The sequence below is a fragment of the Symphalangus syndactylus genome, chromosome 4 (genome assembly GCF_028878055.3).
Source record: "Symphalangus syndactylus isolate Jambi chromosome 4, NHGRI_mSymSyn1-v2.1_pri, whole genome shotgun sequence".
In the NCBI taxonomy this organism is placed as follows: domain Eukaryota; kingdom Metazoa; phylum Chordata; class Mammalia; order Primates; family Hylobatidae; genus Symphalangus; species Symphalangus syndactylus.
Genome location: NC_072426.2, coordinates 119579533 through 119595810, shown reverse-complemented (window position 1 = coordinate 119595810; position 16278 = coordinate 119579533). Strand labels below are relative to the sequence as shown.

Sequence of the window (16278 nt, the reverse complement as noted above, 5' to 3'; positions counted from 1 at the left end):
ATATTTAGGGTTTGTCATTCTTATTCAATTGGACTAATAGGAATTCTACTTTAACTTCTTATAACAAGTTAGTAGTAAGCATATAAGCATACAAATTTTAAAACAAGTGGATTCTTTTTGTTTTCTATAAAATCATAGGATGCCACATGCACAACTAAAGTGAACAAGTCTTAGGAAAGCAGTACATTAAGAGCAACTAGATTCTAGACTTATTTCTGACTTTGATTTTCAGTGTGACTATGGGCAAGTTATTTAATCTCCCTAGCTCCAGGTTCATAATTTATTAAATATTATGACAATAATATCTATCGTAAAGGGTTGTTGTAAAGATTAACTGAAATATGCATGCCTGTAAAGTTCTTGTCATAGAACCTAACATAGATAAGTGCTCTGTAGCTTCTATCATCATAATCATTATTACCAAATTCCCTGCAAATACTAAACAGGAAACAAGTCTTCGAAATATTGAATATAAAAAATGTATGCATAGGCTGGGCTCAGTGGCTCACGCCTATAATCCCAGCACTTTGCAAGACTGACATGGGCGGATCACCTGAGGTCAGGAGTTCGTGACCAGCCTGGGCAATGTGATGAAACCCTGTTTCTATTAAAAATACAAAAAAATTAGCTGGGTGTGGTGGTGGGTGCCTATGGTCCCAGCTACTCAGGAGGTTGATGCAGGAGAATCTCTTGAACCTGGGAGGCGGAGGTTGCAGTGAGTCAAGATTGTGCCACTGCACTCCAGCCTGCGCAACAGAGCAAGACTTTGTCTCAAAAAAAAAAAAAAAAAAGAAGAAGAAATGTATGCATAGACATGTAATATTTACATGCTTCTTAGGTCAGGTTCTCTGGGCAACAGACTCAAAGACAGAGGTTTTTATGCAGGAAGTTTACTAGGGAGTACCCTTGGGAGCAATAGAGTGAATAAAGTAGGATGGAGATGATGCAGTCCCAGTAAAGGTCTCAGTAGATCCCATGGGGAACTCTGGAGCCGGAATGACCCCTCAGAGTTGTCCTGCCTTAAGGCAAGAGCACCTGGTCTTTATACTCTTACACTGACCAGTCATTAGATACTGGCTTCCCTCCTACCCTCCATGGGGGCTGTGACCTTGGGTGAGTCTGCTGTCTTAGGCTGAGGGCAAGTCCCAAAGAGGAACTCCACTGACATATTTTACTCACCCAACACTCCCTGCAGCTGTGGGTATAAGCACCTCATTCCTGAAGAGAGGGATCTGGGTGGTGCTCCACAGCATCCACAACACATGTACTAATTTTTTTTTTAATTTTATACTTAGAAAAGGGACTAAATTTAGCATAAAATGGGGGATTTAAAAGCACTTTAAGAATAGCATTTAATTAAATATAAAATGATACTTAAAAAATACTTCTCCCACAGTGCTGATCACATAACAGAGATTCTGAATAAATGTTACATCCCTGCCTACCTCTCTGACCTCTGCCACATTTCCCACTTCCAGCCTCCCTGGTTTTCTCAGTTCCTGCTCATTCTTTCTGTTTAGAGTGTCTTTCTGCCTACCCTCCCACCTCAACTTGTTTCTCATTTGACTCTTTAATGAAGCCTTGTTTGAACCATATGGCTGATATATATTTCCCTGGTTATTCTTCATTGCAACACCTTGTTTGTTTTCTTTCTTGACCTTTCTCACAAAATATTCTTATGTTTAGTTTGCTTGTTAACAATTTGTCTCTGCCATTCGACTGTCAGCTTCTTGAGTACTGGAGCCATATTCGTTTTGTTTATCATTACATTCCCAGACCACAGGTACCCAATAAATATGTGCCGAAAGAGTGAGTGAAAGAATGAATGAGCCAGAGTTCTATGATCCGTAAGGGATATGCTTTGTTGTATAGAGGCATAACTGAATCTACCTGTACTTCTCATCTCCACACAGTTTAAGCTGTGGATTATATTAGTTTAAATTCATACTTATTTTCTTTGTTCTGAAAATAATTCCATCTAATAATTTAAGGCTCATGCATTCTTCTCATACTAGATCTTGGAAATTTCCCTATTAATAATAAATGCTTGGCTTAAAACATACAGACAAAAATTCTGCATGTAGGTTACTTGATTTTGTATGTATAGGGTTATACAATATATGTAATTTAAAAACATTTATCCCAAGGGAATAATGAATTGTTAGATGGCTCATTCTTCATGTACTCAGTAGTAAATAATAAAGTATTCAGTAAATTATAAAGTAATAATAGTAGTCAAAAGGTAGTATAGGTAGCTTTTTTTTTTCTTAAGTGTTCTAGATACCACAGTTCTTTGATGGCTCTTTTCAAGGAGAAACCTATATGCTTGCATCTACCTGCCCCTCCTCTTGTATTCTGGTCTTAGGAATTAACAGTCACCACCCCATCTCCACATCTAGAAACCACCAATTAGCCTTGCCTCCTCCCTCTCCTTACAGCCATACTCCTTTACATCCAGGCAGTCACTTCATCCTACCGTTTCTGCCTCAGAAATCTTTCACACCTGGCCCCTGCAGCCCCAATCACACTGCTGGAGAGGATACACACCTTCATCATCTCTTGTCTAAATTATTGCACTTCCTAAACCTGTCTCTCTGCTGTGGGTCTCTTCCAATTCCCATCTAATGTCTTTACTGCCTCCAGAGTAGTCCTAAAACACAAATCAACTCATATTATTCCTCTCCTTAAAAACTTGCTCATGCCTCCCTGTTGCCAATTCCTTGCACGGCCCCAAAGCCCTTCACAAGTCTGGCCCAACCTGCTTCTCCAGTGCCACCTCCCACACTCCTCTCCTTAGGACTCTGCTTTTCCCATGCTGCATACTCATCATCCTTCACCTGACCATGGCCCTTCACTGCTCTATGCCTTTGACTGTATTGCCAGCAAACTCCTACTCATTGTTGAAGACTTGGTACAGAGGTGCCCTCTAATGTGACGCCTGCCTGCTCTGACCTAGACTGGCCTCGATTAAATTCCACGTCTCCCATAGTACTTGATTCATAATATTTATCAGGAAATAATATAATTTATTGATGAGCTTCCTAAAAGCAGAGACTATGTCTTCTTAATTTTCCTACCTCCTTGCTTATAGTAACTCTCAGTACATATGCATGTACTTAATCTATTATTTCATCCTAAGTGGTGGTCTCCATAGGTTACTGTTTATAGGTATACTTAATAACGTATTCAAGAGTAGAGTGTAAGATGTATAAAAAGATTGACTGAAGAGAATTTTGAATTTATCTTCAGGGACCCCCCAGCAGTAATTTTCCCTAGGTTACCATTTGTTCAGGATAATATTTTTAGGTCTGTATATAGTAGGTACTCAATAACAATGACTTACTTCTTTCCTAGTCATCACTTGAAAAACATATCTGAAAAAAAGTCTATCTTTTTTAAGGATACCAGTTCAAGAAAAAATAAATATTTCAAAATTTTATGTTAAAGAAAAGCCATATTTCTAACACCTCCTTTGACTTTAGTCTTTGGATGAACTGTGCTGTAACTGGCCCACAGGTACATTAACATAAATGATAGAGCCACACATCTGAGTAAATGTTATTATATAAGTGCTGCTGCATGATCCTCAGGTCCTCCAGTACCTTGGAGAAGGGGGAGCATTCCACAGGCAGGGGTGCCCAGGGCAGGCAGTGCCACCTCAGCCACCTCCTCCTATAATCACCGCCTCACAAGGTTGTCTCTGCCTGCAGTGGTATTGATTGTGTGGTACACAACAATGCTGCATTTCAAAGAAGTGCGCTCACCTTATAGGCATCATAGATTTTAATATTTATTATTAAAATTGTTCTGGCAGGAGGAAATAAAGTATATTAAAGAAGGGATTTTTCTAATACACACAAAAGTGCTACGGGGCTATAGCAGGCCTGTTGGAACTTGATGATCAATCTCAGGCAGCCCACTTCATAGCCACCATACCTGTCCTCACCTACTAAGCTCACATACTCTATTCAGTAATTCTTCAGTCTCACCAAGACCCCAGATTAACTGACCTTTCAGTCACCATCCTCATGACTTTACTTCCCTTCTTACCCAGCTTTGATTCCTTAGTCTACCATTATAATCCCTCCTTGGCAATTATTCTCAATTCCTTCACCCTTTCTCCCTTTGATGTACTTGCTCAAAAAGCCCCAACTCTGGTTAAAGCCAACTCTGCCTACTCCACGCGTGCAATGGAGCTGCTCAGATTCCATGGCCTGTCATTCATCTCACTCCCTGGCAGAGCTCTCAGCTTCTTCACCTCTCCATTTTACCTGCTTCACAAAGGCCCAACCCCGCTTCTACTGGAGCAGCTGAGCTTTGCTTCTCAGAGAGCAATACACATTGGTCTCATCTTGTGTTGAATTTACAACCCCACATTTAATGTGTCATCTAACACCTCCCAGAAACCCTACCCTACTTCCTTATAGTGTTTCTTTTTCTACTCTTCGAAGGGATTGTTACCTTATCCTCTATCTTCAAGTCCCTTTTACCTCCCCAGCACTCTCCCACTTGCCCATTGCACTCACGTCTCATTGACTTTGCTTCTGTTTCTCAAACATGCCAGTCTTGTTCCTGCCTTAGAACCTTTGCACTGGCCATTCCTTCTGCATGAAACACCTTGCCGCCTTTCACATCCTCAGAAAGACCTTTCGCCACCCTCTCCTTGGGTGGCTACCCGGTAGCAACTCAGTCACTATCGTATCATCTAGTTTAAACTTCGGCTTAGTATGTATCATTATTTTGCCTCTTGTTTATTTGTTGTTTTGCTTTTTATTTCTCTCTTAAACTGAATGTAAGCATCATGAGAGCAGGGACCTTGTCTACCTAGTTTAATCTACTGACTCACCTCAACTGTGTGATGTAATTTTTGAGGACCCTGTTAGCAGTACACATATGTGCTAGTTCAGAGGAATCAGGTGTCCTGCATGGCAGGCTACTTTCACAACTGTAACTAGGAGTGCCAAATTATGAAAATAAACGCTTGTATGGATTGTTATATGCGTCTTTTAAAATGAGGTTTTATCATTACTGGTTAAACAGAAAATGGGAACTAGAGGGAGAAGAAAAAGACCAGGAAGTAAGAGCTGAATATATTTTTCTTAATCTTTTATTGGTGATAAAAGTTTGTCATTCAACTTGTGATTTATATTTCTGAGAGTGAATTTTATTTTTCTGTTTCCCCATACAATACTTCTTTTTCGTTTAAATCATTATTGACTGACTCTGATTTGATGGGAGGTGTAGTTTGGTCTTCCTCACTGCTTGGCTGCACACACGGCTCCTAGGCCTCACTTTCCTCATTTGTAGAACATAGTGTGTTGTATCTTCTACCCTGAAGGTGCTACGACTCTGTGAGATAAGATTAGTCTTTCCATAGATGGTTAGGAGATTGTTCCCTCTGTCAATCTAGAAAGAAAGAAAATTTGTGCCGTCATAGCATTTTCTCTTCTTTTCCAACAAACCTTTTCAATACATCTAAGTGCTTGTGACAAATACTTATCTTGTGCAGTATATTTAAGAGTGGTATACAAATAAACAATGAAACAGAAATTCTACCACTTTTTATTTTCCATCACCTTGAATATTTTTAAAGCAGCACACTAAAACCTACTTTTTACCCTATAAATTAATAATAAAAAAGCATATCTATACATTATCATTCATGCATTTTCTGGTCTTTCCATTAGTGATTTGTTTCAGTTTGAGATGGGCCTTTCATATGAGTCTTCCCTTAAAGTTGAAGTTAGTGTTATTGATACTAGTAGAGTTTTACACTTATAGCATTATATTAGATATGAACAATTTTCATTGCTTCACCTGAAAATGCTTTGAGAGAAAAGTAACAGTGAGATGTACTGATAAACCGTGATAGATACATCATCAAACTGAGACTTGGAAATAAGAATAGTGATCATGTACCAGCGACAGGCCCAGTCTCTAAAGCATTTTATATTTATTTAATTACTTAATCCTCAAGACAACTACTGTTATGTCACAGATGAGGCACACGGAAAGTAAGGAATTTGCCAAACATCACAAAGTAAGGATTGGAGCCAGGACTCAAAGTTAGGCACACTGTAGCTCCAGAGTCTGTACTCTGAGCCCCTGTGCCATGGTTCCCTCAGGAAATAGGGGTCGTAGTCCTACTCAGCCACCTCCCTAGCTTTTCAACATTTTATGCAAGTTGACTTGGCTCTCTGTGCCTCTGTTTCCAACTGTAAACTCAGAAGAATAATAATGTGTGACCTTTGTCATGAGAATGAAATGAATTAATAGAAGGGAAGAATTTTCAAAGAGTGAAGTAGATAATAAGTGTTCATTGTGCCCATTTATTATTATTGTTTATGCTTTTTTGCAAAGTGTTTTATTTTGAATCTACTCAATATTTAATAAAAATAAAGTGTTATAGAAATTGGATTTGATTTCATATCTCTGACTATGTATTAAAACAGGATATTAATGAAGAAACAAAACTTTATGAAACTATATGGATTTAGTGCAACAGAGGAAAAAAATTGAAGAAACAAACTGAAACCACCTTGAGAAATGTCTTAAAATTCAGACTTAACCTGAAACATTATCTCTCATATATCCTTATTCAAAAATCAAATTATGAATAGGTTAAAGACAGAATAGAAACAAAAAGCAAGGAAAATATTAAGAAATATTAAGAAAATATTAAGAAATATTTTATTAACAAATATTAAGAAAATAATAATAATAATTAAGAAAATAATAACAAAATATTAAGAAAACTAAGATGATGGGTATTATACTTTATATCTATCTCAGTGCATCGACATTCTACATCTAAGACATGTCATTTTTACAGGTTTCCGACTTGGAAGTCATGCAGGAATTGATATGTGGCTCCGTTTATTAGAAGCACAGAGAGTCAAATTTAAGTTTTCCTTTACCCTTTCCTGCTATTTAATTTAGAATAAAGAAAATCAAAGTTTTGAAGGTGAGACAACAAAATAAAAAAGCTTCTATGGAAGATTTTTTCCTTCTCTCTTCACAGGGAAAAGTAAACAAGTTAATGAGGATTTGTCACTTAATTTTGAACACCTACATTTCTCTGAGGTCTGAGGGCAAATGAATTAGTATAGATTCTGAAAGAAGATAGAACTGGCCACCTCACCAGAATGCCTTTTCCCACCTCATCTTGGATTTTCTTTTTTCCCAAGAGAGAATTCTGAGGCATCTATATCAGGTTGTGTTGATCTAGCTCAAGCAAAGTGTTGTTTCCTATAAGGTTATTAAAGATTTCTATAAGGCAAAGAAGTTTGGAGAATTTTAAAATGACATGAATTCTTGACAAATACAGAATGATTGCATCAAAAGTGTAAGTGGCTAAACTAAAAGAAGATAAGATTTCCTGGAGTTTATATCCAAAGCATATCTTTGAGGCATGTCAACACTACTTCACCCAGTTTTTGTTTATGAAACATTTTAACGCCTTTCTAGCTACATAGTGCAAAAGCAGCTGCTTTGTGAATTTAATTTTAGAGGAAGATGGAAAAGCTCTATGCAACCTGGCAAGATATAAAAGGATTTACTTAGAAAATGTAGATAAATATCACAATAAGACTAGAAATGGTGAAAGACAATCTGCTTTCTTCTAGGGTTACTGTTTTACTTGTACATCTGTCCATTCCCAACTTTCCAGTTATTTTCTTTATTGAGATTAGGTATCCACCATCAATTTATTGGAGTGTTTAGAAGAAAGACATTTTGGCTAGAAGGATTGTGGACCTGGGAGACCCTGTTTCTTGCCATATTGAGGGAGTCCTATTCTACTATGAGACTCTAAGTACTTTGCAATGAAGAAAGAGATTATTAGGTTAACTCAATCAAATTACAGTTGGCCCTTTGTATTTGTGGGTTCTGCATCTGTGTATTCAACCACCTGCAGATTAAAAAAATTGGGAAAAAACAATAAATAACAATACAATAAAAATAATACAAAATTTTAAAAGTACAGTGTAATAACCTACTACAGTATAATACATGTGTAAATAGTTGTATTAGGTATTATAAGCAATCTAGAGATGATTCAAAGTATACAGGAGGGTGTGTGTAGGTTATATACAAACACTACACATTTTTATCAGGGTTTTGAGCATCAGTGGATTTGGTATTCACAGAGGTCCTAGAATCAATCCTCTGTGGATACCAAGGGACATCTGTATTGCTCATACAGTTGATTAATTATTACAGATTTGTCTTGGGTTTTAAAATGGTTTTCACTTACAAGTTGCACCTCATTCATATTTATTTATTTATTTTGTTGGAGGGCAATGCTGGTAGGAGAGGAAGACACTTATTTTTGGAATTGGGATCATACATTCTATAACCTATTGCAAAGAGAGAACTTTTGTGGTGTTTTTAACCATTGTGTATTAAAACAAGATTGAAGGGCAGCAACAATTTCAATAATTTCATGTAATTTCCATTTATTTTATTTCCTAAAGGAGTTGAATTATATTAAATTTGGGCAGCTACCAGTTTTGTACCACCAAACACAATAGATTATGAAGTGACCCTTTAAATGAAGTCCCTCTGTAGCCTTCCAATGACCAGCTACCCACCAACCCTAGTGACATATCTGATCATGGAGACATCTAGATACCCATGATACCTATACCACTATTATCCAAAATTTGTGTTCTAATATGTCAGTCCATAATGCTGTGTGACAGAACTGCTCTTATTTCTCTGTACATCACTGTGTTTTAAATTTAAAGAAAGAAATGAATGCTAGATAAATTACTATGGTTTGGGATCACTTCTACACTCCCCCCACCTTCCCAAAATAAACTCCATAATATTTTGTAAATCCAGGTGCGGCTTTATCTACTTTTTTAAAGAAAATTAATTACAATTTTTTAAAATATCTAACACACTTTCCATTTATTCCCACCCCACCTAACCTTCAGGATTTTGTACCTGTACCTGGTACCAGCTGGTCAGCTTTCTGTCAAGACTGCCTTTAATACACTGTCAGTTCACTTCATGAGTCCCTGAGAACAGTTGACGTTGATCCAACAGCCAATTGTTCAAAGATTCTATTGATAGTAGTTTATTTTATTCTTGAGCATCTGTAAAGATATGCTCCATTGCGAATTAAGCCTTTTTAGTGACAGAGTACATGATGACAGAACCCCATCAGCCTTATCAGGATAAGTTCCCTGACCTCATTATTGCTAATGGATCCGTAGTAATTCAGCCTGTTGTGAATTCTCATATTCAATTATGCAGGATAATGAGTGACTCAAAACTTAATACGTCTCAGCTATCGTCCTTATGATAGGACTTGTACAGCTTCTTTCAAAAGTGAAACAATGTTTTAAGTAGAGTGGTTCACTTTTATGTCCAAACAGAAGTTATCACTAATATTCAGATGACCTGATTTTAAAGTAAGACAGAATTGCTCTATAACTTCATATTTCACTGATCCTTTTGTAGGAGAGTTAGGACAGGTTTATTCATTTTTAAATGTTAATTCTGGAATTCTAAAAGTATGCAAATGGCATTTGTCTTTGGATTCACAAAAACTCTAGATATTCAGAGTTTGAATTATTTAAACTCCCACAACACATGCACTTTTGCTTTTCAAGCATGAGTTATAATTTAATTAAAAACTTCTGGTGCATTGCTAGCATTTTAAATATTAATATGTTCCATGGATCACTTTCGATTATCTACCGTCTTGAAATCCTTGAAGATGTCAGATTTTTAAGATTCCCAAAGTTGCACTTGGAATTGTCTGTTGAGGCAAAGGGGACTGTGATAATTACACACATCCATTAGGATCAGCAGAGGAGATAAACTTTGGGGAGGCTTAATGGGCATGTCTCAATGACAGCTAGCAAAGAGCATTTGGCATGATTAAGGATGGATTTGAATGCAGTTGAAAATATACTCTCATTATGGACACCCAGTGGAAGTTGCACTACAAATGTTAAATTCCCCAGGAGAAGAGTAGTGTGGCAGGGAAGCTTTGAAATCCACTGTGGCCATCAACCAAATTATTCTCTTTCCTTTATGTCTTTCTCCTGTCAGAATCACTTTGTGATGCCCATTTCAACTCCCTACATCTCCGAAAAGAGGCAACCTGTTGATCTCTGTGTTTCAGATTGTCCGAAGATACATCAAGGATTGGCTTGAGAGAAAGAAGCCTCCTTTTGGTGCTATCAGCAGCAGTGTACTCCTCATGATCATCTACACAACATTCTGCGACACGTTCTCTAACCCAAATATTGACCTGGATAAATTCAGCCTTGTTCTCATACTGTTGATAAGTAAGTTGGAAAATGGGATAGCCTGGCTATCCCTCAGTCTCCTCAATAGCAACGCGTAGCACTGTGTGTTCTCTAAATTCATGTCTAGTGTTAATTTGACTAGAAATGAATGCTTAATTTTATTTTACATTTACTCAGTGACTTTATTCTGTTCTTTTAAAATACATCGGCTTTACACTTATATCGTAATTTCCTTTGTTTCTGAGTCTGCTGCCCCATTTTCTGGTTTACAGTAGTTGATGTCAGATGAGAGAAGCCTTAATTCCTGTCAGATGCAAATGTTAGATTGAGCACTGTGTCACCAATTTAGTTTATTATAACTTTAAACTGATCTTACCCCTTACTGTGATTTAAAAACAGGATTTACAATATATGATACTATTATTTCTAAGTATAATAACTTGGCTGCATTGGTTAAAATATGTGTATTTACATCATATTTTCTAATAAAATTTACCCAAAGTAATATCATTTCATTTTGAGAAGCAGCAGACTATAAAATGCAGGAAACTGGTAAAGCTCAAAAAGCAACCTTTCGTTCTATTTATCCTGTTATCCCAAAGACAACTGTTACTAATGTTGTAATATCAAAGAATATTTTGTTGTTCTAAAGTATATTGTATGCTACTGCATTTGTGATATTTGCTAGAAGTATTCATAGTATAAACCAGCTCTTTCTAAATTGACCAAATTAAATAACCAAATCTTAAAGAGGCTTTAGGTTTTCCCTCAATAACGAAGACTGTTTCTGGGGATATCATCAATAAGAACAGACTGAGTCCCACTAATTTAAATGATTCTTTCAATTTAGCAAGGCATGCTTGTTTGGTTTATTTGTTTGTTTTTCTTTTTTAGTTCCTATAAGTTTTAGATAAAACAAGTATACCAGTAAGTATGCTACAAATACTGCTTTTAGAGTGCTAATTTAGATTCAATCTTTTTTTCTTCAGTATTTTCTATCCAGCTGAGTTTTATGCTTTTAACTTTCATCTTTTCAACAAGGTAAGTGATTTGGTATCTCTTGTTATTAGTTTTCTATATGTGGAATCATCTGTCTACTTGGCTACTATGCCACTACACACTTTTATATTTTTTTCTCCTTTTACATATGTTTTTCTCCTATCTCCCTGACCATTCTGCCTCCCTTCTGCCACCTTCAAATTATAGACATTACAAAGGGTCTTTCCTCGGCCTTATCTTGTCTATCCACATTGAGTGCTTAGGCAGGCCCTTCCATTCTACTGGCTTGAGCTGTTAGCTTCATAGTGATGATTTTCAGGTGCAAACCATCCATTGCAATGTTTTTCCTGAGTTTGAACCCTGTTTTTCACTTACCATTTAGATATCTTTACTTGACTGTCTTAACGAGACCTTAGACTCAAGATACTCAAAACAGAGTCATGTTTTTCCCAAAAACTGCCTCTTTCTCTTATTTCTTTCCTTATTTTTAGTGAACCACCATCCTCAAAGTTACTGAAGCTGGAATCCTTCACATCATTTTATTTTAATTTATTGATCTTACTTCTGTAATATTTTTTCTGCTCCAAAAGCCACTTCCTTAATTCAGGCTCTTCTTGCCTCTTTCTCTCTAGGCTATTTCAATGGATATCTTACTGATAATTCCATTTCTACACCCAACTTTTGTTATGCATTTCATAGTGCTTCCAATGACTAGAATTCTGATAATGGCTCTCTGGTTCAGATATCTTTAATGGTTATCCAGTGCCTATAGAATGAAGTTTATTTTGGGGGACAAGGTCCTCTAGTCTGTTTTCCAGTCTCATGAACCACTACTAGTATTCATGCTAAGCTTTAGGTTGATGTAAAATCTTTGCTGCTCCCTGGAAAGACCTCATGCTTTCTCATTTCTGTCCCTTGCTTAGGCAGTCCCCATATCCAAATTAGTCTCCAGGTCCTGGTTCCTCCTTCCTGTTCTTAAAAGCTTAACCTCAAATGCAAATTTTTCCACCTTTATTATACATTACAAATATTACTTGAACTTTTGGTTAGAGAAAGTTACCATAGGGAATGCCACAAATAAGAGGTGATTTCAATCTTGCACTGATAACCCAAGTGTCCTCTGGGTGGTACAGTAAGCCAACCTGTATTCAGTTCAAAGAAGAAGGAAGCACTTCCCAAGAGAATATAGAGCAAGGATTCATGGAAATGATGGGGCTTGACCTGAGCCATACAGAATGGCTAATTGTTCAGCAGTTAGAGATGCCAAGAGGGAGTTCTTGGTGGGAGAAGAAGCAATAATGCAAATGTGGACACATACAAAAATCAAGATATGGTGAAACAATAGGAGTAGAGGAAGATTAGAAATAGTAATAGTAACTGGAAAGGTAGGCTTCAGCCAGATTGCAAAGCCCATGAACACCAGGCAATAGCAACGAGTGACCACAAGGGAAAGAGCCTATGCTGTTTATAAGGCTTGAAAAAGCGTCAGAGCAGTGGATGGTGCAGGCCTCACATTAGGCACTTGGCTCTCACAGCACTTGGTATAGCACTAGGCTGATTGTAAACAGTCAATAAAAACTTATTGATTGATGTAATTTGAAGCATTTTCCCAAGCTAGAGATTGTGATTTATGAAGTAAGAGTAAAGCCTGGAGCCATTAAGTCACAGAGAAAATGTGACTTAATTGGGTAAGTCTGAAAGCAGGAGCTATTTTAAAGTTCTTCTTGTAAATGGCTTGTTATATCATCTTAGAAAAGACATTTGCCTTTCAATGGCAGTTTGTTTGCTGGTCCTTGTGGCAAAAGTGATCGTCAGAACCACTCCTATTGGACGAGGTAGGATGCAGATATCCCGTTAGTGACTAAAAATTTTCTTGAAAAATAGAACATAGAGCAGCCACTACTGGGACTGCTAAAGGAGGCATGGGTGGCAGAAGTGTGATACCTAGTTGAACTGAAATTAAGAATTTACAGCACGGAGTAGACTGGACTTTCATAAGGATCTTTAATTTTAAAATCCTTCTTTTCTTGCTTATTCTGCATTCACTGAGGTTCTGTCAAGGTTTTTGTTTTGTTTTGTTTTGTTTTGTTTAGAGACAGGGGCTTGCTCTGTCACCCAGGCTGGAATGCAGTGATGCCATCATAGCTTGCTACAGCCTCAGACTCATGGGCTCAGGCGATCTTCTTGCCTCAGCCTGCTGAGTTAGCTGAGACTACACGCAAACACCACCATGCCTGGCTAACTTGTAATTTTTTGTAGAGACAAGCTCTTGTTATGTTGCCCAGGCTGGTCTTAAACTCCTGGCCTCACGTGATTCTCCCACCTTGGCCTCCCCAAAGTGCTGGGACTATAGGCATGATTCACTGCAACTAGCATCTGTCAGGTTTTTAACTTCCTTGACTTACAGTCAAACCTGCACATTCTTTGATAAATGACAATATATAGCTTGATCATTTCTCCCTCTCTGCACCCCCTCCCCACCCTGTCCCCTGCCATAATCATCTGTTAATGATTTACTTCGAATTTGTCTGAAGCCTAAATTACCTCTTACATAGCCTCATTCTCTGTTCTCAAATTCCTGGCTTGCCTGGAGAATTTCTGTACCTTTTTTTTTTGAGATGGAATCTTGCTCTGTCACCCAGGCTGGAGTGCAGTGGCGCAATCTCGGCTCACTGCAAGCTCCACCTCCTGGGTTCACGCCATTCTCCTGCCTCAGCCTCCCAAGTAGCTGGGACTACAGGCTCCCGCCACCACGCCTGGCTAATTTTTTGTATTTTTAGTAGAGATGGGGTTTCACCATGTTAGCCAGGATGGTCTTGATCTCCTGACCTCATGATCCACCCACCTTGGCCTCTCAAAGTGCTGGGATTACAGATGTGAGTCACCACGCCCAGCCCAAGAATTTCTGTACTTTTAAAAAAATCTGGCCAGGTGCGGTTGCTCATGCCTATAATCCCAGCACTTTGGGAGGCCAAGGTGCATGGATCACGAGGTCAGGAGTTCAAAACCAGCCAGGCCAACATGGCGAAATCCCATCTCTACTAAAAATACAAAAATTAGCCCAGCGTGGTGGCATGCGCCTGTAATCCCAGCTACTCCAGAGGCTGAGGCAGGAGAATTGCTTGAACCTGGGAGATGGAGGTTGCAGTGAGCTGAGATCACGCCACTGCACTCCAGCCTGGGTGACAGAGCAAGACTCTATCTCAAAAAAAAAAAAAAAAGCTAATAATCAGAGATGGGACATTAGCTTTGCTAGCTTTGTAATACATTATTTTTTACTTTTCTCTGGCCCGGTTGCTAGGAAATCAGTTGATTCATCAAGCCAAGAGTCAGCTATCCAATGACCTAACCATTCTGCAACTTTGGGAAACTGCAAATTTAAACACACACACACACACACACACACACACACACACACACACACACACACACACATTGAAAAAGCTTAGAAAAGGAAAGCAGTAATTGGAAATCTTTTAAAAATACATAAAAAGTTAAAAAGTTTGGTAGGCTGATAACTAGAATAACAGAAACCTATATTGTCATTAGAGTGGCAAAAGAAACTGTTAATAAAGGAAAAGGAAGAAAACAAATATTTGTATATGTGTTTTAATTCTGATCAGTACATTTCCAGTGAGATATCTCAATCTGCCTTTCACCATAGCCCTGGGAGAAGCAGGACAGGAGAATGGGAAAGGGAAGCAGGCAAGGAAGATGGGGATGATCATTAATGGTAAGTTTTCTTACCATTTCAGAGGAGGCAACTAAGCCTTGGCACCCTGGGTAGCTTGTTCAGTGCCACCCAGCTAATGACGGAAGAGGTCTTCTCTGAAAACGAGCAGAGACAAAACACAGGCACAGAGATTAACAAAGAAGAGGCTTCACATGAAAGTTTCCTCCTCTGAAAATAGTGGGCTTAGACAGAAGTATCTCAAAGGACCTTTTCTGTTCCACATTCTGTGATTCTACTAGTAAAACCTGACATGTTTTCCTCTGTGGGTACTGCAAAGGAAGGCAAAATAAACATTATGTGGAAAACACTGATTGAAAGCTTTGCAAGAGAGAATAAAAAGACCAGTTGGGAAGAAAAGGAAATAAACATCTCAAGAGAAGGCGAAGTGATCAAAAGAATCATTAAAAACAGGATAAAAAGAAAATCAATATTAAAAAGAGATAAGGTAGAGTTAGAAAATAAATAGTAATGTGATTCCTTTCAAGAATGTGAGCAGACACAATAGAGATGTTAATCAGTGAGAATAATTTTAGTCATTACTACTCAAATATGATGTACAGGACACTTGATTTTTCTGGGTCTTGTCATGACCTTGTACCATGAAGTCCCCCTTGACAGAGTATGGCTAAGGGTGGATTATTTACCAAGATAGCTGCTCTCACCCATTACATTTTGTAGTGTTTTTGGTTTTAATATTGTCTTTCTCAAAAGGCAAACTTATGACCAAGGTTTGGGGCAACCAACTTACTAGTTGTGTGACTTTAGGGGAGTTGTTTAACCTACTTGTGTTTCCAGTTCCCTTTTTGGAAAAAGCAGAGCAATAACACTATCTATTTGTATGGCTTTTCTGAGAAGGAAGTAATACTGGCTGCAACGTGCTTAGAAAAGTGCTCAATAATGCTTATGCTGTGGTCATTTACCACCATCCTGAAGAGAGGGTTAAGTGAGCATCTGCTCTGTCAGCTTTCCCCGATGTACAGCACTCTGGTCCTACATAGCTAGAGTACAAGTCAACCCTATTGAGGAGGAATATTGTTTTTAACCTTAAACGTTCCCTTTTTATGCCTTAAGGTTCTAATCCTCCTTCCCACTCATGGACTTTTTGTCAATAAGACTGTAGAGCAGTGTTACTGAGAGCAATGAGCCAGAAATCTCCCAGCATGGCCCTAGCTTTAGCCTCCTTACCTGAAACAGAGGACAAGTAAGCATATCTTGCAAATATCCTCTTTAGCCACATTGTGAATGCTGCTCTAATGAGCAGCAGCCAGCGCCAGATTAATT

General features: G+C 38.0%; 1 protein-coding gene across 4 annotated transcripts in view; it reads left to right on the top strand.

Moving 5' to 3' along the window:
* Positions 1-16278, top strand: part of SLC10A7 (solute carrier family 10 member 7) — a 259532-nt gene that overhangs the window by 206540 nt on the left and 36714 nt on the right. For all 4 annotated transcript variants that reach the window (XM_055276057.2, XM_055276056.2, XM_063638241.1 and 1 more), the window contains 2 exons: positions 10139-10304; positions 11255-11306. In XM_055276057.2, the coding sequence (XP_055132032.1) occupies positions 10139-10304; positions 11255-11306 (218 nt within the window). The remainder of the gene's footprint in view (positions 1-10138; positions 10305-11254; positions 11307-16278) is intronic.